Source organism: Anomaloglossus baeobatrachus, chromosome 12 (genome assembly GCF_048569485.1).
Source record: "Anomaloglossus baeobatrachus isolate aAnoBae1 chromosome 12, aAnoBae1.hap1, whole genome shotgun sequence".
Lineage (NCBI taxonomy): Eukaryota > Metazoa > Chordata > Amphibia > Anura > Aromobatidae > Anomaloglossus > Anomaloglossus baeobatrachus.
Window position 1 is genome coordinate 52,554,305 of NC_134364.1, and position 25,746 is coordinate 52,580,050.

The following is a 25,746-nucleotide window of genomic DNA, read 5'->3' on the forward strand; positions in this document are numbered from 1 at the left end:
GTTTGGTCACTAAGTCCCCTTTCTCTAGACCCATTCGCTTGGTACTTCTTGTACGTAGCGTGACACCTGGACACTGAACTATAACTAGCACTTTTGGAGTAAGGCTTATATTTCAAGCAGGTCTTATTTTTGAGGAACCAGTCCGATCTACGCAGAGACAGATAATGGAGAAGATGGAGTAATTAATCTGTCCGTCTTCTCCGCAGCTAGGATCCAATTCTCGCGTGCAAGAGAATCAGAGCACAGTAGATGACACTCGGGTCACACTTGCAGCAGAGTTTGTGGCGAGTGTCATTAGCATATTGTATCCCATTCTCTGTGTCGCCATATGGTTCATGAGTGAGGGGCATATTCTTCTATTGGAGCAGTGCTTTCTGGGGAGAATACCTGCATGGTTTGGAGGCTATTACAACTATTTATACAACTGGGGGAAAAAGGAGATAAAATATGATAAAATATGAGTCTATGGCAGGCTTTTTGGGAATCCAATTGTCCCATGATATCTTTTGTTATGCATTTTTGTTTCTTCTTGGCTGCTAAATTATGTAATCATTTCTGTTATTATTCGACCGACTGACTAACAGAAAATGTCTCTGGCTGATTTTCGGTATCTCTTATTTTAGGTTAAACGAAGACATGACTGTGTGTGTTGCAGACTTTGGTCTCTCTAAGAAGATCTACAGTGGAGACTATTACCGTCAGGGATGTGCGTCCAAGCTTCCTGTAAAATGGTTGGCGTTGGAAAGCCTGGCGGACAACGTGTATACAGCATACAGCGATGTGGTGGGTGCTTCATCTCGGAAACTTAGTACGATTACATCATTCAAGCCCAAAATTGCACACACTTCTGTATTTCTGGTGATAGAAATATAGTTTTACGAATGACTTTGTATTCACTGTGTTATTGTTATTATTTAATGTTTTTGCACTAGAAAAACTGATTATCAAACTCTGATCAAAATTATTTGTCCGTTTTTCTCCTACGTGAATGAGCCTAAAGGGATTCTGTGACCAGGCTATTGCACCTTAATCTGCGAGCAAAATAAAACAAGCAACAAAAAGCGGGATAAGATCTCCAAAAATTCAGTAATTACTTACAGCAAATAAAGGGTAACCATTATAATCTGCCCAGGACAACAAACTAATGCACTAGCAAAATGCAGCAAAGCCCCCAAAGAGGTGGAGGCGTCACAGGTGCAAGAGAAGCAAATCACTCACACACTACCAATTCATGGAGGGGCGATTGCTGAATGATAACATTGCACACAAGTGGCTTGTATAGGGCGCCATTCACACATGTAGGTGCACAGTAACTGGTTAGCAGCCTATTAGTCACGCCAATACTATTCGACCAGGCGGGCTTTCCAGCACTATATAAGTGCACCTTACAGGAACATGGACTCCAATATACAAGGCCTAACATTAAGGGGCCTGGCTGCATCCTCTATCAAATGTTATGTGCAAAAGAGATATATAAAATATGAGGTATTGGTTGGTATTATGGCCAAAATACGGTAGCCCACAACCCACTTCACGGGTCCTCATGTTTGTGGGTCCCTACGTTGATATCTAAATGAAACAAGCAACAAAAAGAAGGATAAAACCTCCTCCAAAAATTCAGCAATTGCTTACATCATTACTTATGTTATAACCTGCCCAGGCCAAGGAACTAATGCACTAGCAGGATGCAGCAAAGACCCCCAATAAGTTGGAGGCATCACAGGTGCAAAAGAAGCAAATCATTCACACACTTCCATACAGGGACGGGAACTTTAATATACGAGGCCTAACATTAAGGGGCCTAGCTGATTCCTATATAAAATGTTATGTGCTAAAAACATATATATTTGTTTTATACATTTATTTGGATATATATATAATAGATTTTAATTGAGTTTTTATTTCTCATTACATATATGCCATATATATATATATATATATATATATATATATATATATATATATATATATATATATATATATATATATATATATATATATATATATATATATATATATATATATATGCACATGCACATGCACATGCACATGCACATGCACATGCACATACACACACACACACACACACACACACACACACACACCATGCCACATTCGGGGCTAAGATGCAATACTGGAAACCTCCCATGGATAGATGTGGCACTGTTTTTGGATGAAAGTCATATTTGTTTAATAATGTGCAGCCCCTATTGGTTGTGACTCCTTTTGTCAAATTGTCAAAAAATTCTATTTCACCTTGTTGAATGTAAACCAATATGGCCACCACTATAACTGCAAGATGAGTTTTTGTCCAACATTTGGAGCCTTTGGTTGCCTTTTTTTTTCAAGGGAAGTTGTATGAGAAACTATCGGGAATCTATAATCTAGGAAGAAAAATACTTTTTGTAGCTTGTTTGACATAATGCTAAGAATGATGGTGACCGTTACCTATGTTAATTGTTTTCCAGTGGGCATTTGGTGTCACCCTTTGGGAGATTGTCACATTGGGACAAACCCCTTACGCTGGCATTGAGAATTCTGAAATCTACAGCTACCTCCTTGCTGGAAATAGATTGAAGCAGCCGCCGGACTGTCTGGATGAGCTGTAAGTAATGTACCCACCTGTGCCTCTTCCTGCGGAGGTTATAGCTAGGACATGCTGTGCAAGCAATTTTTTTTTTCCAGTGAGATGTAGCTCAAAGATCTAAAGACGAGATGATCAAAAATTATCCATAATGAGAGCATCTGCTGTGCATTCAGACTGGCTTCTGCTCCTCATTAAAAAGTAAATGTATTTACAATGTGCCCGAGTGCCAGGGAATGGAGATTGCATCAATTTATTGCCTGTCTGTCTCATTTCTGTGGATGCCACCTAGAAGCAGCTATTAGGCTAGAGGAGACCATCCTAGGACAAGTACACCGATTACCACATAACAGGTGCTTGGGATTAAAATAAAATGTATATAGACTTATTTAAAGGGAACTGGTCATGTGGAAAAAAAATGCTATTAACCTGCAGATATGTGGTTAAATTGCAGGTTAATAGCAATCTGACCCTGTCTGGTGCCCGCACCATGGGCCCCACTGCCGGGAGGAAATTAACTTTATTCATCCAGGCAGCTTTCCGGTTTCAGTCACAGGGGCAACACTGATTCAGTCACCGCTCTGTGTTTAGTGACCTGAATCTGTAACTGCCCCCAGTACTAACTGACAGTTGATTCTAATGCTGAGTGGCTGTCAGTCAGTTACAGCTGCAGGTCACTATCCACAGAGCAGTGACTGAACCGGCACCGCCCCCATGACTGGAACCAGAATTCTTAGAACATCTTGGATGATGATGTCCGTTCATATTCAGTTTTATATTGTCTTCTTTGGTTCCGTATGCAGCCAGCTGTATGACACTTGCAGATTTTCTACCTATTTTTCAGTATCCCCGTTTGATATTCTTTCATCCCAGATTGTCTTTCTTGCTTATTGCATGAATTATTGGATTGAGAACTCTTAGGACTAAAAGAACAGATTATTTCTGGTGATTTAATTTCCCCCAGATGATGCAAAAAAGCCATTAAAAATTACATCATCAGCATACACAAAATCATACTAAAACTTCGCCCACATCTCAATAGGAGTCAGAAGTGTTAATAGTAATAATGGCTTTTTAAAGAACATTTTTAATCCCATGCAGGCCTGACATTGGAAGGTGGGTGGAAATCTATTATACATGAGACATAGAAAGCGACACAGTTAAAGACGCACACTGCTTTCCCAAGACAAACTACTAACCAATAAGTTAACTTAATCACCCATCTAGTAAATGGGCAGAAGCTCTTTATGTCTTTACGTCCATCTTTGTTCCCCCTTTTATAGTATTACACCTAGAAGCAATCGGAACATTTAAAACTTGCTGTTTTACGGCAATTTTTCATGTGTGATCCTATTTTTTTTTATATATTTGTGAAAAGGAAAGGATCCTAAAATGGGTATGTAGGGATGAAAGCTTTTTTTTATTTTTAATGAGTTCCCATTTTTGGCTTTAAAATCTGCATCAAAAGGCAAAGTTTATGTAGTTTCACATGAAGAATTTAATGTGATAGTTTGTGTTACAGTGGCACCCAGTGGTTACCAAAGTATATAGCCGGCAAATTGTTTTTTTTAGTGGTTCAGTACATTCTTACTTCTCACTTTGAGGTTTTGATCTTTATTTATTGTTTTTAATCCAAAATCAAGATTTGAGACTGATTATGTATGTTGGACTAGGTGCACATCTGAGTTGGAGCCTCCATATGTTTGGGGTTTTTTTTCTTCTGATCATTGAAACTAGCAGTTTTACCTACAATTGAAACCCTTAGTTTCCCTCCACTCCCTATAAAGACACATCTGCCGGTTTTTCCCTCCGCTCTCTAAACAGACACATATGCATGTTTTTCTCACTATCTGACATGAAATCAGAATAAAACTTTCCCATTTTAGGTCAATTAGGAACCAAAATAATTTATATTTGCCAAATGCCAGAATAATGAGAGCGGGAGAGAGAGAGAATGTTTAAGGCTATGTGCGCACTAGAAATGAGAAGTTTCTCAAGAAAATTTCTTGAGAAACTTCTGGGAGTGAAAGATTTCCGGACCTCCGGAAAAAATCCGCGTCAAATCCGCATGCGGATTTGACGCAGATTTGCCACGGATTAGCCGCGGAATAGCCGCGATTTTCCCGCGGGTGGTTCCCTGCGGATTTTTGCAGGCTGTACTGCCGAAATCCGCAGGGTACCTGCGGAAATAATGGACATGTTCATTTTCTCAAGAAAGTTTCTCGAGAAATTCTTCTCAAGGAAATTTCTTGAGAAAAATCCGCACCAGTGCGCACAGCTTTTTTTTTTTACCATAGAATTTGCTGGGAAATGTCTGCACAAAGATTGCAGACATTTCTCAAGAAATTTCCGCGGCAAATCCGCGGGTAAATCCGCGGGAAAAACGCACTAGTGCGCACAGAGCCTTAAGGTATTTTTTATTACTTTCTGAAAAGTCAAAAGTCTACCTCCATGTCATTAGTATTTGGTATCATTGCTCTTACACTGTATGACTTGGGTGAAACGTTTTGGATCTCCTTCCACAAGTTTCTCACACTAGTTGGTAGGGATTTGGGCCCATTCCTCCTGACCTAACTGGTGTAAGTGAGCCATGTTTATATGTCGCCTTGCTCGCACCGGCCTTTTCAGCTTTACCTATAAATTTTCAATAGCATTGAGATCAGGGCTTTGTGATGGCCACTCCAAAACATTGACTTTGTTGTTCTTAAGCCACTTTGTAACCAGTTTGGCATTTATGCTTTGGGTCACGTCCATTTGGAAGACCCATTTCCACCCAAGCTTTAGGTTCCTGGCTGATGTCTTAAGTTTTGCTTAAGTATTGCCATATAATCTTCTTTCCTCCTGATGCCATCTATTTTGTGAAGTGCACCAGTCCCTCCTGCAGCAGAAACAGCCCCACAACATGATGCTGCTACCCGCGTGTTTGACACCTGGGATGGTGTTCTTAGGCTTCAAAGCTTCTTCCTTTTTTTCTCTCCAAATGTAACGATGGTCATTATGGCCAAACAGGTCAAATTTAGTTTTGTCAGACCACAGAACATGTCTCCAAAAATTAAGGTCTTTGTTCCTGTGTGCATTTGCAAACGTTAATCAGGCTTCATGTTTCTTTTTGTAGTAAAAGCTTCTTCCTGGCAGAGTGCCCTTTCAGCCCATGTTGATACTGTACTCTTTTTAGTGGGGATAATGACACAATCTTACCAGCTTCCGCCAGCATCTTCACAAGGTCTTCTGCTTTTGTTCTTGGGTTGATATGCACATGTCTGACCAAAGCACATTCATCTCTGGTATAGGGAACACGTCTCCTTCCTGAGCGGTATGATGGCTGGACATTTCCATCTTGTTTGTACTTGCGTATAATTGTTTGTACAGATGAACAAGGTACCTTCAGGTATCTGAACATTGCACCCAAGGATGAACCAGACTTGTGCAGGTCCACATATCTCAACAAGAGATCTTAGCTGATTTCTTTTGACTTTCCCATGATTCTACACAATGAAGCAGTGTGTTTCAGATGTTCATTAAAATATATCCATAGGTGTGTCTCTAACTCAGATGTTGTCAATAAACTAGATGCTTCTGTGACGCCCCTGGACTATCAGGTCGTCACAGGGTATTGTGCAATCTGCCCTCCCGTGCAATATCCACCTCCTTCTTGGTTATGGGTTCCCAACTACATGGTGTTACCTATAACAGCTAATTAAAATCCTAGGTACACTCTGCACCACACCCACCAGACACACCAGTGGCTGATCTGAGTGTAATAGGGTCGCCCACTTGGGGGGTTGGTTAGGTGAAGTCAGGAGTGTCAGAAGAGAGAAGTAGTTTGGAAGTGAAGGAGAGAGGAGATCAGGAGCAGGGCTTTTAGGAAGCCATCTAGGTAGCAGATGGCGGTCTTGGCCTAGAGGAGCTGGACCCCCGATCGCAGGGGATTGTGACAAGGGGCACGGAACTGTCGAGGAGGACAGCTGGCGACCTTGTACCATCACCTGGCTGGGACCAGGGCACGACTGGGTATGTGGACCCTAGGTCAGGGAGTAGCTTCAGGAAACCTGACAATTTACCCTACGAGAACGGAGCCTTCAAGATCCACTCTCCACCCGCTCCAAAATCGGGGTACTAGCGTAATGAGGGGGATAGGACTTTACACTAAAATGGTCCAGGAAATTCCAAGCGTGAACCCTGAGAGCAAGCTCCCACACTTAGCCATAGTGGGGAGCGGGACCCGACTAGTTCCATACAACCGGGATAAACAGAGAAGTAAACTTAGTGCCAGGAGGCAGGTCACGGATCATCAGGCAGCACCATTGGGGATGGGACCCGAACTAGCTCCCCTCAGCGGCAGCAGTATCCAGAAGTTTGGTTTACCCAGTTGTCGGTGTCAGCTCTATGGACTGAGTGAGTACGCAAGTGACCCCCTTCACTCCCCAAACACCATCACCCGAGTACCAGGGCATTCTCCCTACCCATGGAGGGTTCTAACACCTGGCTGCCCCATTCTATCACCCCCGGGTACTCCCAACTGCAGCAGTGGTACTCCACATTACCACACACCACTGGTGGCGTCACGAACTCTAACACAATCCCCTGTAAATACCCCCTTCATTTGAGTGGCCGCACAACCCCTGGGTCCGGATGCCCCTCGAGCCACCGCGGATATGGATACGAGCAGCCCGGCTCCTGACACGGGGGCGGCACACTTCCAAAGACATGACATCATTATATGGGTTGTCCCATATTGTTTAAAGGAATAGTACTCTTAGTGTATGTAAACTTTTGACAATGCAGAAAGTAATAAAAATATTTTATTACTTTCTGCAAAGTCAAAAGTTTACATACATTTTTTCTCTCTCTCTCTCTCATTATTCTGATATTTGGCAAATGTCAATGATTTTGGTAATCCTAAAACTGGAAAGGATTGCTCTGATTTCATGTCAGATAGTGAGAAAAACATGCATATATGTCTTTTTAGATAGTGTATGTAAACGTCTGGTTTCAACTATATATATAAATCAAACAGACCCCATTATAGTCAATTGGGTTCATCTGATGTCTTTTGTGTCCATTTTAAAGGGAATCTATCAGCAGGATTTCATACACCAAACTGTTTATATGTACAAGCAACAAGTCCAGCAAAAAGTTTATAAGTCCAGTCCATTACTTTGTTACTGAGAAATCCGCATTTGAATTGATATGCAAATGAGGCTAAAGAGCTATGGTAGATCCAAAGCCTATGTCACTCCAGCTCTATTTCCCGCCCAGTGCCGCCTCTTAACTTCTTCACTGATAGCTGGACTGTCAGAGGCTTCAGGTCTACCCTAGCTAGTGATAAGCAAGCAGTACCATGCTCGGTACTCGAAACAAGCAGGTTGGATGCTCAGATAGACTCGACTAGAGTACCAAATATAATGGAAGTCAGTGGGAGACTCGAGCATTTTTCCGAAAGATTTCCTGTAAAAATGCTTGAGTTTCTTATTGACTTTCATTCTAATCGGGACACGAGTTGAGCATGTCAGAGCATTCGGATTACTTGTTTCGAGTACTGAGCACCCGAGCATGGTAGTGCCCGCTCATCACTAGTTACGAGTACTGAGCACCCGAGCATGGTAGTGCCCGCTCATCACTAGTTACGAGTACTGAGCACCCGAGCATGGTAGTGCTCGTTCATCACTAGTTACGAGTACTGAGCACCCGAGCATGGTAGTGCTCGCTCATCACTAGTTACGAGTACTGAGCACCCGAGCATGGTAGTGCCCGCTCATCACTAGTTACGAGTACTGAGCACCCGAGCATGGTAGTGCTCGTTCATCACTAGTTAAGAGTACTGAGCACCCGAGCATGGTAGTGCTCGCTCATCACTAGTTACGAGTACTGAGCACCCGAGCATGGTAGTGCCCGCTCATCACTAGTTACGAGTACTGAGCACCCGAGCATGGTAGTGCTCGTTCATCACTAGTTACGAGTACTGAGCACCCGAGCATGGTAGTGCTCGCTCATCACTAGTTACGAGTACAGAGCACCCGAGCATGGTAGTGCTCGCTCATCACTAGTTACGAGTACTGAGCACCCAAGCATGGTAGTGCCCGCTCATCACTAGTTACGAGTACTGAGAACCCGAGCATGGTAGTGCTCATTCATCCCTATAACCATAGTTCTTCAGCCTCATTTGCATATCAATTCAACGCTGATTTCTCAGTAATGGACTGGCCATATAAAAATATTTCTGGACTTGTCTTTGAAAGAGTTATATGCGGATATAAATAGCTTTGGGTTGAAATCATGCTGACAGATTGCCTTTAAGACTATTCAGTTTTTGTTAGGAATAGAAAAACTGAACCCCAACTTTAGTGAAGCTGTTAAACTGGTCATATCTACTGTATGTGAATAGTCATCTATAGTACAAATATAATTAAAGGGGTTGTGCATTACTGTAATATTGATGACTTATCACTTAGGATAGGTCATGAATGTCTCACTGGCTGCCTGACACCCGGCACCCACGCCGATCAGTTCTTTTTGGTGCCAGTGGTGTCAGTTTGGAGCCAGAAATGCTCAATTCCGGAGCTGCTCCGTCTTCTGATAGTGGCTGCAGCCGGATACTGTATATTCTAATCAATGGGAGGCAGATGTGCAGTACCCGGCCACGGCCGCTACCAGAAGACTGGGCAGCTCCGGAACTGAGCATTTCCCGCTGCTGCCACCATCAGCACAGAGAACAACTGATCGGCAAGGGTGCCAGGTGTCGTACTGCAGCCGATAAGACGTTGATAACCTATCCTAAGAATAGGCCATCAATATTAAAGTAATGGACAACCTCTTTAAATATTTTCCTATCTCAGTATCATGTAAAGGACAGAAATAAATATTTATGAACAAAAAATTCATAGAATAATTAGAGGAAGACATATTGTGACGTCTTTAAAAATTGCTAGTGCTGATACACTCCAACATATCAAGGAATAAATAAAAGGATATACTCCTGACCAGAATACCAACTATGTGAAAACACACAATGGAGTATGATAAATCCAATGTAAATTTATTAAGATATAAATTGCATACAAATAAATAACAGAGTAAAGAACGCTCTGTAATACCATGCACAATACAACAGGACAATTTCAAGGAGTAAATAAACCTCATGAAGGTGGAGGACAGGTGACTACATGTATAACATGATATCAAAAATAGTCTGGGGTAATACAAAAACAGATTGGATAATTATCACATATCTGGTTCCCCTTGGACCTAATATTCCAGTAAGATACTGCCCATATCCAGTTGGTTCCATTCATTACAAACCACGTATCATACAATGCATGCAGTGTAGTACCGCAGTAAGGGAAACAAACAATCAAGGTGTCAATTGCACGCATTAGTCATGTTACCTACCCCCTGGATAAATAAGCAGTATCAAGCGGTCATCTGTCCAAGGCCCGACGCGCGTTTCGTGATCCTTTTTCAAGGGCCACCACACGTTGGAACCAACTGGATATGGGCAGTATTTTACTGGAATATTAGGTCTGAGGGGAACCAGATATGTGATAATTATCCAATCTGTTTTTGTAGTACCCCAGACTATTTTTGATATCATGTTATACATGTAGTCACCTGTCCTCCACCTTCATGAGGTTTATTTACTCCTTGAAATTGTCCTGTTTTATTGTGTATGGTATTACAGAGCGTTCTTTACTCTGTTATTTATTTGTACATAATTTATATCTTAATAAATTTACATTGGATTTATCATACTCCATTGTGTGTTTTCCCATAGTTGGTAGTAATAAATATTTGTGTTTTGCAGGTATGAAATGATGTGCCAGTGCTGGATCACTGAGCCGAAACGGAGACCCTGCTTTTCGGACCTGAGAAGACGGCTAGAAGCGATCTGGGGACGTCTATCCGTGCTATCAGGAAGTCAAGATCCACTGTATGTAAACCTCGGGGAGACTTGTGGAGCTTCCGCTGCAGACTCCATTTTGCACTCTGCTTTTGACAATGATGACCAATGCTGTGTGGACACATGTGGTGCAACAGCAGTCAGTAGCGACTATCGCTATATTGTGAACCCTGGGTGCCTTAGAGAAGCGGACGAGTGGCCTCCTAATGTACAGACCGCAGAAGCTAGAGGCCTCCTGAATGCAGACGAGGACGACGATGAAGAAGAAGAAATTCAGGAAGCTCGTGTGGTTATTAACCTCTAGTACAAACCTCTTGACTGAAAGGTGCCCATAGACTTTAGATGAATGTTTTCTAATTTTGGCATGATCAGGTAACCCTTTTTATGACTATGGGGCCTATGAAACAACAGCTGGAAAATCTAATGTGAACGGAGGGATAGCAGCTTTCCGATGATGCTTACCATATCCAGTAGGATGTATTCACGCGTAGTAGATTTGTTGCAGAAATTTCCACGTCTGATCATCTGAACAGGGCTTGCGGAAATTGATGCAGATACTACAACTCCATTTAAATGGTCAGAATGGATTTTTTACTGCAATGAATTTGCTGTGTGTAAATAGGATCTAACAATGCAGTTTGACCCTGCTCCCCCCTTACCTGGAAACAACTTCACGCATGCTCAGGTGGTCCAAGCACGCGCGTCCGGCCTCCGTCTAACATGTACGAGTACAATAATACGAGCAGGCGGGGATACTTCTCATAGCACCAGGACTTCAGAAGCGCCCTTAAAGCCATTTAATAAATGTATGAGCCTCAAACAAAAGCGAGAACCAGGTGGTGATTATATCTGTTACTTTTTAGTTTTCTGTCTTATGACTGAACCGTTCAGATGGGGGTGAAAAAAAAAAAAAAACTCAAAACAATTTGGGGCAGATTCACTAAAAATTTCTAATTTTGTGGCAGTAAAAATTTAGATTAGAAGAATTAAAATGTGTCACATTTATCACAGTGACTCCTTCCACAGATTTTTTTTTTTTGCATACCACCCTAAAAAATTTTTATAAAAGTGTTTGGTTAGTGTTTCTGTTTTTACCAGCAGTATTTAATCAGTGATAAATTGCAAAGCGTTTTCTGCGAATTATAATGTTAAAGGGAGTCTGTCAGCAGGATTTTGATGTGTAATCTAAGAGCACCATGAGGTAGGGGCTGAGAAACTGATTCCAGCGATGTATTACTTACTATGTGGTGTTTTGCTTTTTCAATATAATCAGTGTTTTATCAGCAGGAGATTATCACTCAAGGACTAGGTGTTTCATGCAACCTAGTCCAACCACTCCCCCCAACACTAATTATCAGCTTTCTGTCGCTATACAATGTACACAGAATGCTACGGTGTAGGTGGTGGTATACACAGCTCAACAACTTAGCTCTGCTAGATCTGCAGGAGATTTTCATTACAGGATTTGGTGTTTCATGACACCTAGTCCAACCACTCCCCCAACACTATCAGCTTTCTGTCAGTATACAATGTACACAGAAAGCTGCAGTGTAGGTGGTGGTATACACAGCTCAACAACTTAGTTCTGCTAGATCTGCAGGGGATTATCATTACAGGACTAGGTGTCTCATTCCACTTAGTCCAACCACTCCCCCAACACTAATTAGCAGCTTTCTGTCAGTATACAATGTACACAGAATGCTACGGTGTAGGTGGTGGTATACACAGCTCCACAACTTATCTCTGCTAGATCTGCAGGACATTATCATTACAGGACTAGGTGTTCAGGCCACCTAGTCCAACCACTCCCCCCAACACTGATTATTCGCTTACTATTAATGTAAACTATCCACAGAAAGCTGCGGTTTGAGTGGGGTTATACACAGCTTAACGTCTTAGCTCTGCTAGAAATTATAATTTCAGGGCTAGGTGCCTCATGCCATCTAATGCAACCACTTCCCCAGCACTTTATCAGCTTTCTGTCAGTATACAATGCACACAGAAATTTCCCGTGTGGCGTTCTGCAGGAAAGAAAACTGTGATTCTACCACAATGTCTGCAGCCAGTAAACTAAGTGATACATTGCTGGAATCTGGGTCTCTGTCCCTACATCATGCTGCTGTCAGATTCCATAGTAAAAACCTGCTGACAGATTCCCTTTAAAAACTGACAGGAAATGCTATTTTTGATCTGTGACTCGGATCAAAAATCAACATCTTTTATGATTTATTTTTTTTTTGCGGACACATGATCCACAAACAAAAACGGAAGTATGAATAGCTCAATAGATCATAATGGGCACGTGTTCTGTCAGTGAAAAAACCTGATAGGACATGTACGTGAAACACTGACATCTGAATGGGGCCTTAGACATTTTTGTTTATTGGTTGGACTTGTTTCCACCAATATTTTGGCACATGGGTCACATTTTAAACCTCACCCTCTCCGGTAATTTACACTATTTTTACATTCCAGTTTCTACTTATGCCATCTAAGCATATACGCCAGTTTTGGGGCACAAATTGCACAAGAATTCTGGCAGATTTAGCATAAACTCTCCCCCACTATATCGAAATCTGTGGCTTCTATTGTATATGTTCATATATCAGATTAGCGGATTCGCCCCTGCATAGAGGAGATCCAGGGACCACTTTAGATGTATATATTTTTTTACATGGCTTGCGCTCCTAGCTAGCAAACTCCTACTTTTCCCAGGAGGATTGGTATCACAGCCGTAGCACAGTATCAACTTATCGGTGAGACGTTCCAGATTGATGTGAGCCCTGATTCAACTACACAATGCAATATATTGGGAGAAAGCTCAGATTTCTAGTCGGGCACAAACACTTTAACTCTGCCTATAACGATGGAATAAGAGGGAGAACAATGACGTCCGTTCTGATGTTTTCAGCTGAAAAATGTTGGCTTCATCACAGTAGAAGTTTGTCATTCTAGAACAAATTGGGTTTTGCACGTATCATATTTGGTTCATATAATGTATGTGTCTTTACTGTTCTTTCTTTTTCTTTTTTTGCTTTTTTAGCTAAGCGATCAACTGTTGTACTATTATGCTTCCAGAACCAAAATAATATTTTTCTAGAATGTGTGACTTTGAATTTATTTGCATCACATTAACTTGAAAAATCTGATTTTTTTATTTTATTTTTTATTTTTTTTAAAACAATGGTGTTTTAAAATGTATTTCTCAATATAGTTACAGATTAGATTCCCCGTTGACCACAATAGGAGCCTGATACAAAACTATATTGATTGGATACTATGCCTGGCATCCAGCTGAAAATGACATTAGGCTGTGGTCTTCTGATAGGTTCCCCTCCTGTCAATCAGCAATGCTCCTCCTTAAAGTCCATTTTAGTCAGATGCCAACCCAAGTATACAACCAGCCGAACTCTGGTTCTGGGATCTATAAAGTGGAAGAAAAATGTACCCACTAGTCCTAACTCTCTTTAAAAAGCTCTATGGTAAAATTACTCTATATAACCAAAACTCTTTCACATCATCTTTGAAATAATTGAAGTTCAAGATAGGAAATGACACTTGGTGCTTTTAAAATTCTATGGACGGGGGAACTAAAAGCTGACACAGACATTCGGCTGCAAGTTCTCCTGATATAGCAGTTACAGTTCTCCATAGAACTTTGAGTACCAACAGTCATCTCCAATCTCAGAAATGGGAAAGTCTGTATTCACCGAAGACAACATTTTGAAAATGAAAGATCAGTCCAGGAGGAGAAGGAAGCAGATCAATCTAATAAGATATATTACAAAGTTTCTTATTTTTCACATGTACTATTAATTTATGACAAGAATTAAAATGATTTATTCTTTAAAGTCATACATATACTTTGTTGCCCATTGCAAATGCTGCTGTTCTCCTAAATTTGGGTCTGTTTTGCTTTTGTCCCTGCGCCTCTCCATTACTGAGATATGGTCTCCTCTTTCCTGTATAAGTCAAGTCTTTTAGCCAAGTGGGTGTGTTACTCAAATCTTCTCTCTGGGAGTCTTTTTGAGGACCCACCCAGTTTAAAGGGAACCTGTCATCAGAAATTTGGCTTTCAACCTAAAAGTTTCCTCCTCTGCAGCTCCTGGGCTGCATTCTAGTAAGGTTTCTATACTTTTTGTGCCCCCTTTTAAACCAAAATAAATACTTTATAAAACTGTACCTTTCGGTTTGAAAATCTTGTAAATCATCCATGGGGGCGGGCCGTGTGGCGTCCGTTGCTGTATCTTACGCCGTCCCCCATGCTCCAAATCATCCCTCAGAACGCCGCCCACTGCGCCCGAGGTCCCGTGCACGCCAGGACACCTAGTGACGTGGTCGCAGGCACGAGAGTATGGGCGGCGCTGTGATTGCATCGCAAGTGCCCCGCCCATACTCTCGTGGGCGCGCTCTCCTCTGTACGTCGCTCAGATCCTCCGCTTCTCCTGTGCTGTGCTGCTCCGCTCCTCCCATCTATTTCCTGCTGCAGGGTACGATGGGAAGGAGGTGACGTCGGGCCGGCGCAGAACGCTGGAGGCAGTGGGGAAAGGGCGGGCACGAGAGTATGGGCGGGGCACTTGCGATGCAATCACAGCGCCGCCCATACTCTCGTGCATGCGACCACGTCACTAGGTGTCCCGGCGTGCACGGGACCTCGGGCGCAGTGGGCGGCGTTCTGAGGGATGATTTGGAGCATGGGGGACGGCGTAAGATACAGCAACGGACGCCACACGACCCGCCCCCATGGATGATTTACAAGATTTTCAAACCGAAAGGTACAGTTTTATAAAGTATTTATTTTGGTTTAAAAGGGGGCACAAAAAGTATAGAAACCTTACTAGAATGCAGCCCAGGAGCTGCAGAGGGGGAAACGTTTAGGTTGAAAGCCAAATTTCTGATGACAGGTTCCCTTTAAGGAAAAAAAATAGATTAAAAAAAGGAAAGAGCGTCTAGATCTCTGGACTGGAGAGGATCAGGAACAAAAAAAAATAAAGGATGCCAGATTGAGGAGAACAGCAGTGTTTAGTCTAGGCAATAAAAATACACAGAGTAAAATAAGTATTGAACGCATCCCCAATTTTATAAGTAAAGATGTTTCTAAAAGTGCTAATGATTTGAATTTCTCACCACATGTCTGTAACAACACATCCAATCCATACAGGCAAAGAAATCAAACCATAAATGTCAATAAATAAAGTTATATTTAATAATTAGCGATGAGCGAGCACAACCATGCTCTGTACTCGTAACAAGCATTTTGATGCGCAAATGAGAGCAACTCTTGTACGGAATATAATGGAAGTCAATAGCGGACTAAAGCATTTTTCTGGAAGATTTTCCAGAAAATGGTCGAGTTCCCCATTGACTTCCAATATACTTGGTAAACGAGTGGAGCCAATTTGAGCGTCAAAATGCTCCTTACGAGTACCAAGCACCTGATCATGGTAGTGCTCACTCATCACTAGTTACGAGTACCGAGCATCCGAGCATGGTAGTGCCCGCTCATCACTAGTTACGAGTACTGAGCATCCGAGCATGGTAGTGTCCGCTCATCACTAGTTACGAGTACTGAGCACCCGAGCATAGTAGTGCCCGCTCATTACTAGTTACGAGTACCGAGCATGGTAGTGCCCTCTCATCACTAGTTATGTGTACAGAGCACCTGAGCATGGTAGTGCCGGCTCATCACTAGTTACCAGTACGGAGTACCCGAGCATGGTAGTGCCCGCTCATCACTAGTTACCAGTACAGAGCACCCGAGCATGGTAGTGCTCGTTCATCACTAGTTACGAGTACCAAGCATCCGAGCATGGTAGTGTCCGCTCATCACTAGTTACGAGTACCGAGCACCTGAGCATGGTAGTGCTCGCTCAACACTAGTTACGAGTACTGAGGACCTGAGCATGGTAGTGCCCGCTCATCACTAGTTACCAGTACAGAGCACCCGAGCATGGTAGTGCTCGTTCATCACTAGTTACGAGTACCAAGCATCCGAGCATGGTAGTGTCCGCTCATCACTAGTTACGAGTACCGAGCACCTGAGCATGGTAGTGCTCGCTCAACACTAGTTACCAGTACTGAGGACCTGAGCATGGTAGTGCCCGCTCATCACTATTAATAATGGGAAACAGGAAAAAGTATTGCTTACTGAAATTTATTTAATATTTATTTAATATTTTGAACAAAAGCTTTTGTTGGTGATGAAGCTTTAAGACGCCTCCTGTATGGAGAAACTAGTCGAATGCATTGCTCAGGTGTGTTTGGCCCATTCTTCCACACACACACACTCTTCACATGCTGAAGGTTCCGTGGGCTCCTTCTATGAAGTCAAGGAAAAGAGAATTTCCAGCTCACCGTTTGTATATGCTATGCAGTCTGGAGCGCTGTCTCAGCTTGGAGAAATTGTAGATGAAAGAAGAGAATCCAACTCAATGGACATGCAAACTTCTTTATTTTTGTAAGTATACCACAAAGGACATAAAATAAACCTTCATGTTAGCATCTGTGTTTCAGGTGTCACAGTACCCTTAATGATTCAGCATGCTGTGGCACCTGAGATGCGTAGATGCTAACCTAACATGACGTTTTGTCTTAAGTCCTGTGTGGTATACTTGCCCAAATAAAGAAGTTTGCACATGCATGGAGCTGGATTCTACATTTTCATCTACTCCTATGAGCTCTGAGCTTTAGTTCCTTCCATACATTCGCTATGGATTCAGGTCTGGTGATCGGCTCGGCCATTGTAGCAGTTTTATTTTCTTTCTTCAAAACCAATTGAGAGTTTCCTCGCTGTGTGTTTGGGATCATTGTCTTGCTGAATTGTCCACCCTCTTTCATCTTCATCATCCTGGTAGATGGTAGCAGATTTTTACCAGGAATGTCTCTGCTCATTTGGCCATTTATTTTTCCTTCAATTACATGATGATTGCCTGTGCTATAAGCTGAAAAACAGTCCCCGCACCATGATGTTCCCACCTTTACACTTCACTGTTAGTGTTTTTGGGATTATTTGCCTTTTGGCCTCCAAACATGGTGTATATTATGGATCCAAAGAAATAAATTTGGGCGCATCTCACCGGACTATATTCTCCCAGTATTTCACAGATTTGTCTAAATATTGTTGAGTAAACTTTTTAAAAGCACTTGAACTTGTTGTTTGTTCAGCAATAGAGTCTGGCAGGCTTACAGGCCATGGAGGGGCGAGTCCATTACTTATTGATTTCTATTAAACAATTGTACCTGGTGATTCCAGTTCTTTCTGTAGCTCTCTACAGATGGTTTTTGGCTCTTGGACAACTCTTCTGATAATGATTTTCACTCCTCTGCCTGAAATCTTATGGTGAGCACTTGGTCGTGGTTGGCTTATGGTGAAAATGATCTTTCCATTTCCAGATTATGGATCCAACAGTGCTCACTGGGACCTTAAGTATTATAACCAATGCTATCAGTATGTTTTGCAACGATAAGGTTGTGAAAGTCCTGAGACAGCTCACTTGTTTTACCCATCATGAGATGTTTCTTGTGTGGTACCTTTTTATAGGCCATCAGGTGAACCAGCTGATATTTATTTTTCACTAAATGGCAGCATTCTATCTAATTACTAATAGATTTCAGCTGTTATTACTGTCTAATGCTTTTTACACCTCTTTCTTTGTGTTCAATATTTTATTTCCCTGTATCATTACTCATTATCACATATAACTAAATTTATGGACATCTATGCTTTGATTTCTTTGACTGTATGGATTGGAGGAGTTGTTACCCAGCATCTGATGAGAAATTCATGTCAATACCACCTTTTAGAAATATATTTACTTAGAAAATTGTTGACTTGTTCAATACTACTTTCACAAGCTGTATTGTGGCAAGTGACATGTTCTTTTTAGGAATGTGAAGGGAAGTATAAACAGCTGTAATTTTTATTTTCTCAAGTTAAGAACATTGCAGCTAAGTGACACTATTCTTCAGAAAGCTTACTGCGCAGATGAAGAGATTAAAAGATTATGGTGCACAGAGAAGACTCTCAATACTAGCACGCAAGTGTCATTCGCCTTTCTTTTTAAAATCGTACTGAAACATGGACCGAATTTTGGTTGCTTTTTCTGGGGGAGGGGGCATTTATAGCTTTCATAAATGTCGTCCATTTATGAGAGAGACTTGTGTATATATATTGTTAAACTAAGCTAATGTTTAGTATTCTAATTCACTTTTCAGCTTGCATGAGTTTGGTATTTATATTAAAAAGCAATAAACTGGGAGGCTCCTATTATAAGGTTACTCACCGAACATCTTAGTCAGGTTCTTTATGGGTAAATCTGCCTGTTAATTGTAAATAATTTATGTCTTGAATTATGAAATAAAAACAGAAGCAAGTTTTATGTAACACTTATTGATACAAGAGTTGTCCGGTAGCCTTCCAGTATATATATGACGGCGATCATCATCATCATCATTATACAGGTAGTAGAAGGTAATGATCTTTAGAATGTCACGATAACTGTTTGGGTCTTTTAGGCTTTTCATTTGTTTATTATTTCTCTAAACATATCCACTAATTTTCTACATATATATATATATATATATATATATATATATATATATATAATATGGCAAGCAAAAGGGTAACATTATTTTGAACTTTTGACTTTCAGGCTCCAAATTTCACCACCCACTACAGCTTTGAGCGTGAGACTTCTATAATTTTGTAGTCTATCATCTTGGCTATCTCATTCATAAATTTGACTTGCAACTACTTGGCATATGATTTAGTTATACAGAGTCTTGTCATTTCACTGTATTGTTACCATATTGTTACCAATTTCTTCCTGTATACTTCAAACTACAACTGGTTCTCACATTCCTGAATAGCTCAGTATGTTATTAGGTTGATTCAGAAGTGGAAGGTCTTTGGTTTGAATCGAGAAGCAGCCATGACGAAGATGTCCCAAGAAAAGAGAAACTGCATCATTGAACTCATCGATGGTGGTCTCTGGACCAAGAAAATTGCCAAAATGCATCATGTGGGGCCATGACAGTTGGAAAAATACAAACTGAAGTCAGGCCGTCCACTCAAAAGCCAAGAAGGGGACGTCCAGACAAAATATCATATTGAACAAGTCGGTTCATCACAAGGTCTATCAGTTCTAAGGCGATAAACACTGCAGTGGAGGTGGTTCATATGCTTCATAATAGTAAGATTCCAGACGCCCATGCAAAGCACAGTGCAACGCACGTTACACAAGTCTGGAATGGTGGCCCAAGAAAAGGTGAAGAAACCTCAACTTCAATATCATTATAAGAAGCATTGGTTTAATTTTGAAAAGAAGTACGAAAATTGGACAGTAGAATATTAGAAATTCGTGATTTGGAGCGATGAGACAAAAGTCATTACACTAGGCTCTGATGGGTGCAAATGGGTCTGGAAGAAATAAAGGAAAAAGGGGATAACAGATCGAGAGATGGAAGGAACTGTCATGTTTGGTGGAAGAAGCCTGATGATATGAGTATGTTTCACAGCAAAGGCGTTGGATACTTGACCAGGATCATTCTTGGTCTCAGTGCTGAGCTATATGTGGGTATCCTACAACACTAGTTACTTCGTACACTCCAGTACTATGGGTATGAAAAGGACGACCCAGTGTTCCAGCAGGACAACGACTGAAGCATACGGCGAGATTGGCGAACAAAAGGTTCAATAACAATGACGTAGAGGTGCAGGATTGTCCTCACAGTCCACAGACCCCAACCCAATATATTTCACTACTCTTAACTATTTGCACTAAATTGGGTCATCAAAATAAGAGGAGTTAGGTGGTGGTTCTTAAAAAAAAAAAAAATTCTGACAACTAATGAGCTAATGGTGCATCTTATTATTTAATAATCAAACTGTTGTTTGGTCAGGGAAAGAGTTTTTATTAAAGGCAATCTGTCAGCTGATATTTGCTATGCAATCTGATATCAGCATGATGTAGGGGCTGAGACCCTGATTCCAGTGCTGTCACTTACTAGGCTGTGTTGGTGTTACAATAAAATGTGTTTTATCTGAAGGAGGACCTCCATCTTCCTCTAAGATCGTCTGAGACCAGCCACCCGGACAGCGGCTGCAACAATCGGTGCGTAGCCAAAGAATTTCTGCATAAACTGTCAGAAATCGTCTCAGGCAAAAATTTATGAGGTAGTCTACAAAATATCCATGCAGTTTCAAGAAAATTTCTGTACCACAAGGTTGGTCTCGTAAAGCTGGTCTCCTGAAAAAGTATTCAACCTTTAACATTATAGGCAGACCTCTTCTGAGGAAGGCAGACAAAACGATTGTCAAGGGGGGTCCTGTGGCATTCACATAAGAATAATGTATTGAATTGTTGTGGTATCATTTATGCTAATGAGGTTCTAACCTAATTGTATGGTGATTATCAAGCCTCTGCACTTATCTTGGCAAACGCCTATAATGTTATATGCATAGGGAATGATTACACAGGCTTTGAATATGCACTACCTGGGGATCTAACACATTTAGGTACATGCACTTTAGGTGGTGATGTTTGGAATTGTGCAATTCACAATGGTAAAGCCTGCTTTACAGGTTAAGATTTCGCATACGATATCTTATGCGATCATAACCGCCCCCATTGTATGTGCGGCACGTTCAATTTGTTGAATGTGCCGCACAAACGATTATTTCCCGTCACACGTACTTACCCGTCCATATAACCTCGATTTGGCGGCGAACATCCACTTCCTGGAGTGGGAGGGACGTTCGGCGTCACATCGACGTCACGCGGCAGCCAGCCAATCGAAGCGGAGGGGTGGAGATGAGTGGGACGTAAACATCCCGCCCACCTCCTTCCTTCCGCATTGTCGGCCGGGAGCTGCAGGACGCAGGTAAGATCTGTTCATCGTTCCCGGGGTGTCACACACTGCGATGTGCGCTACCCCAGGTACGATGAACAATCTGATGTTCAATTCATGAGAAATGAACGACGTGCGTGCGATGAACATTTTAACGTTCAATCGCAATTGCACGTACCTGTCACACACTACAATGTACCTTATGATGCCGGATGTGCGTCACTTACGACGTAACCCCGCCGACACCTCGTAAGATATATTGTAGTGTGTAAAGCGGCCTTAGGGCGGCTTTGCACGTTGCAACATCGCACATGCGATGTGGGTGGGGTCAAATCAAAAGTGACGCACATCTGGCGTCACTTTCGACATCGTAGTGTGTAAATGCTAGATGATACGATGAACGAGCGCAAAAGTGTCGTTATCGTATCATCGGTGCAGGGTCCGACATTTCCATAATGCCGGTGCCGCGACAGGTACGATGTAGTTCCTCGTTCCTGCGGCAGCACACATCGCTGTGTGTGAAGCCGCAGGAGCGAGGAACATCTCCTTACCTGCCTCCACCGTCTATGCGGAAGGAAGGAGGTGGGCGGGTTGTTTACATCCTGCTCATCTCCGCCACTATTGGCCGCCTGCCGTGTGACGTCGGTATGACGCCGCATGACCCGCCCCCTTAGGAAGGAGGCAGGTCGCCGACCAGACCGACGTCGCAGGGCAGGTAAGTGCATGTGAAGCCGCCGTAGCGATAATGTTCGCTACGCCAGCTATCACAAGATATCGCACCTGCGACGGGGGCGGGGACTATCGCATGTGACATCGCAGCATCGGCTTGCGATGTCGCAATGTGCAAAGCCCGCCTTAATGTAGGTTACAAACCATCAACCTTTTGTCTGCTGATATATTTCTGTGGTCTCCTTATTTTATTAATCTACAGTTTATTAGAGGTATTGACACCTCAGTATAATTACTTGCGAGATAGATACAGAGATTATATGAGGAGACCAATTATTTAATAGGAAACTGGATATGATGACGTTTTGATCCCTTTTGATGCTATTTATCAGTTTGCATGGTATTCAATCCCTCATTGTTTGACACACGACCTTTTTGATCTCCTATTTACTAGGCACCAATTTATTTAATATTCAATAACCAATATGCACTAGCACTTTATTATATTTCTTATATTATTATGAGATCATTTTAGTATAATAAACAAATTGGGGGTTGAATACTTTTTCAGGAGACCAGCTTTACATTGTGGTACAGAGATTTTCTTGAAACTGCATGGATATTTTGTATACTACCTCATAAATTTTTGCCCAGGAATTTTTATCATCCATCTTTGATCTGATTTTAATATTATATGTATGTTTGTTCAATAAAGATTTATTGTTCATGATATTTTTGGGTCATTCTTATTCTTTTGGAAGTTCTGTATCGGGTGACCCCCATTATTTTGTTTGGATAAGTCGGAGATTCACATTCTATGGTGTCTGACACTTTGGAGAGGTGATTTTTTTTTTACAGATGAATCCCGGTTTTTACTGTACAGGGAAGATGGCAGACTAGCAAATTGTGGTCACACCAAATACTGACTGTTTTTCTGTCCCCCCCTTCCCCCCAGGACTACCTCAAAACCGCACATTTTAGAGTGGCCTTTTATTCTAAAGCACACCTGTGCAATAATCATGCTGTCTAATCAGCATCTTGATTATGCCACATCTGTGCGGTGGATGTATTATCTCGGCAAAGGAGAAGCGCTCACTAACACAGATATAAACAAATTAGTGAATGATATATGAGAGAAAAAGGTATTTTGTGTACATTGAAAAAGTCTAAAGGGTGATTTACACGCTGCGACATCGCTAACAATATATCGTCGGGGTCACGGTGTTTGTGACGCACATCCGGCGTCGTTAACGGCATTGCAGCGTGTGACAGACTGGAGCGACCTAAAACGATCGCAAAAAAGACAAAAATCGTTTGTTTTGGAAAGGTCGTTTAATTACAAAAAATCAATGTCAGGTAAGTAGCGATGTTGTTCCTCGTTCCTGCGGCATCACACATTGCTATGTGTGACACCGCAGGAGTGACAAACATCTCCTTACCTGCGGCCCGACGCCAATGCGGAAGGAAGGAGGTGGGGGGGATGTTACGTCCCGATCATCTCCGCCCCTCCGCTTCTATTGGCTGGCCGCTTAGTGACGCAGCAGTGACGTAGCTATGACGCCGAACGCACCTCCCCCTTGAGGGAGGGATTGTTTGGCGGTCACAGTGACATCGCTGAACTGGTATGTGCGTGTGACGCTGCCGTAGCGATAATGTTCGCTACGGCAGCGATCACCAAATATCGCACGGACGACGGGGGCGGGTGCTATCGCTAGCGATGTTGCAGCGTGTAAAGCGGCCTTAAGAGTTCAGTTCATTAAAAAATAGGAGCAAAAGTGTTCTGGTTATATTTTTGTTCAGTGTGCTTTGGGAAAAAAAAAAAGCTAAAAAGGGAGAAGGGTACAGAGTCACCAGTTGTGTAAAGAGAGCATGCAGACTCATTATATCTTCTACAGGTTGTGAGTTGGAGAACCTTTAGCAAAATAGTTCGTGTCCTTTACCATTAGGTAAAAAAACCCTTAAAACCGTTTTCCTGAATCTTGAAATGTTTGGCGATACCATGGGCATATTCAAGGATAAAGATAGAGGAGTTAAGAAGGAAGGTGAATGGTTTTGTCTGATAAAGCTTTGCATTATTTTCTTTCGGACCCCCTATCATTTCAAACTTGTTTCATGGTGATTAGTTATTGCACACTGTGTGCTTTTCCAATTGCTCCTACATATTATCATTTCACAAAAACAGTATTTTTGTTCTCCAAGGGTTTTTAAAGAGATTGTCCACTACTAGGACAACCAATGTCTATCTTTTCCCCCAGTAAAATAACATTTAAACTCTCCTCTGATGCTGGGACCATTCCAGTGTTCTCAGCACTGACACTCCTGTGGCACACATGACACTGTTTTGTCACGTGAGTCCCTGGAGAGCCAGTAGTAAAACTATTGGAATGGCGTCCGTGCCAGCACCACGGGTGAATATAAGTGATATTTTCATGGGGATGGGGATTAAGAAGCTGTGGTCAAAATAGTGGACATCCCTTTTAACTGTTAGCCAACAACTGGAATAATTTTAAATACGCATAATGGTCTTGTCTATCTATTACCGTAATAACAAACCAAGCCTAGACAGGCATACATGAGGGATGAGAGACCACAACCATGATTGGGTGCTCGGTACTAGTGTTGGGGGAGTACGGGGTCTCCCTCAGGGTCTCGGAGGAGGATTCCAAATCAGAACTGCGCAGATGAATCAGGAGAAATGACCACACAGACGTGTCGCTAGCTGGGAGAAGCTCAATGCTCTTCTGACCCTTGTATTCAAGACATAGCATATATATACAGCTTACTCAATACAGCCACGTTATTTATTAACCAACCAGCTAGCCGGACATAGTTCATTCCTTGTTGATCAGTCTTAGCAACATTCGTTTGCAAAACATTCAAGTGTGTTTAGACATAGATTAGAGTCTATGAATAGAACAATGTAAGTTACTTATTTGAAACTACAGATAAGCATTCTTCTATGAATATATGAATGCTAGTTACCTATCTGAAACCACAGAATGTCAGTTACTCATTCATGAACTAAAACTTATTCTACTTGGCTCTAAGCATAATTTGATTTGGTTATACATTCCGTTAATATTTCAATTAGGTATATATGGAGAAGCCATACATAAAGCTTTCAAAGGACAGATTATTTTATTATACTGGACAAACGATTCATAGCCTAGGCCTTCACACTAGTAACGAGCAGGCAGACACTTGGATAGGTGCGAGTCAAGTACATGAGTATAATGGAAGTCAATGGGGAACTCTAGCATATTTTCAAGAAATCTTTTAGAAAAATGCTTGGGTCCCCCTTTGACTTACATTATAGTACGTAAACAAGTCGAGCTCGTCTGAGCATCAACTACTCATTACGAATACTGAGCATCCAAGCATGGTAGTACCTGCTCATCACTAGTTAAGAGTACAGCGCCCCTGAGCATGGTAGTGCCCGCTCATTACTAGATGCAAGAGCTGAGCACCCAAGCATGGTAGTGTCCACTCATCACTAGTTATGAGTACCGAGCACCCAAGTATGATAGTGCCCGCTCATCACTAGTCAAGAGTACCAAGCACACGAGCATGGTAGTGCCGACTCATCACTAGTTACGAGTACTGAGCATGCTCATTCATTGCTAACATACATATAAAAAGATATTGGAATATTGTAAATCTAAATATAATTTACTATAAATTTCTTCTTTTTATAGTACCAAATTATGATTCATTAGTTCTGATACAGTGCACCATATAAGTTGCAGAT

The 25,746-nt window shown here is 41.8% G+C and overlaps 1 protein-coding gene across 1 annotated transcript in view; it reads left to right on the plus strand.

Annotated features, from left to right (window-relative positions):
* Positions 1–13,583, plus strand: part of TYRO3 (TYRO3 protein tyrosine kinase) — a 277,637-nt gene extending 264,054 nt beyond the window's left edge. The window contains exons 17-19 of the mRNA XM_075330191.1: positions 624–783; positions 2,469–2,605; positions 10,386–13,583. Of these exons, the coding sequence (XP_075186306.1) occupies positions 624–783; positions 2,469–2,605; positions 10,386–10,785 (697 nt within the window). The 3' untranslated portion in view covers positions 10,786–13,583. The remainder of the gene's footprint in view (positions 1–623; positions 784–2,468; positions 2,606–10,385) is intronic.
* The last annotated feature ends 12,163 nt before the right edge of the window (positions 13,584–25,746 follow it).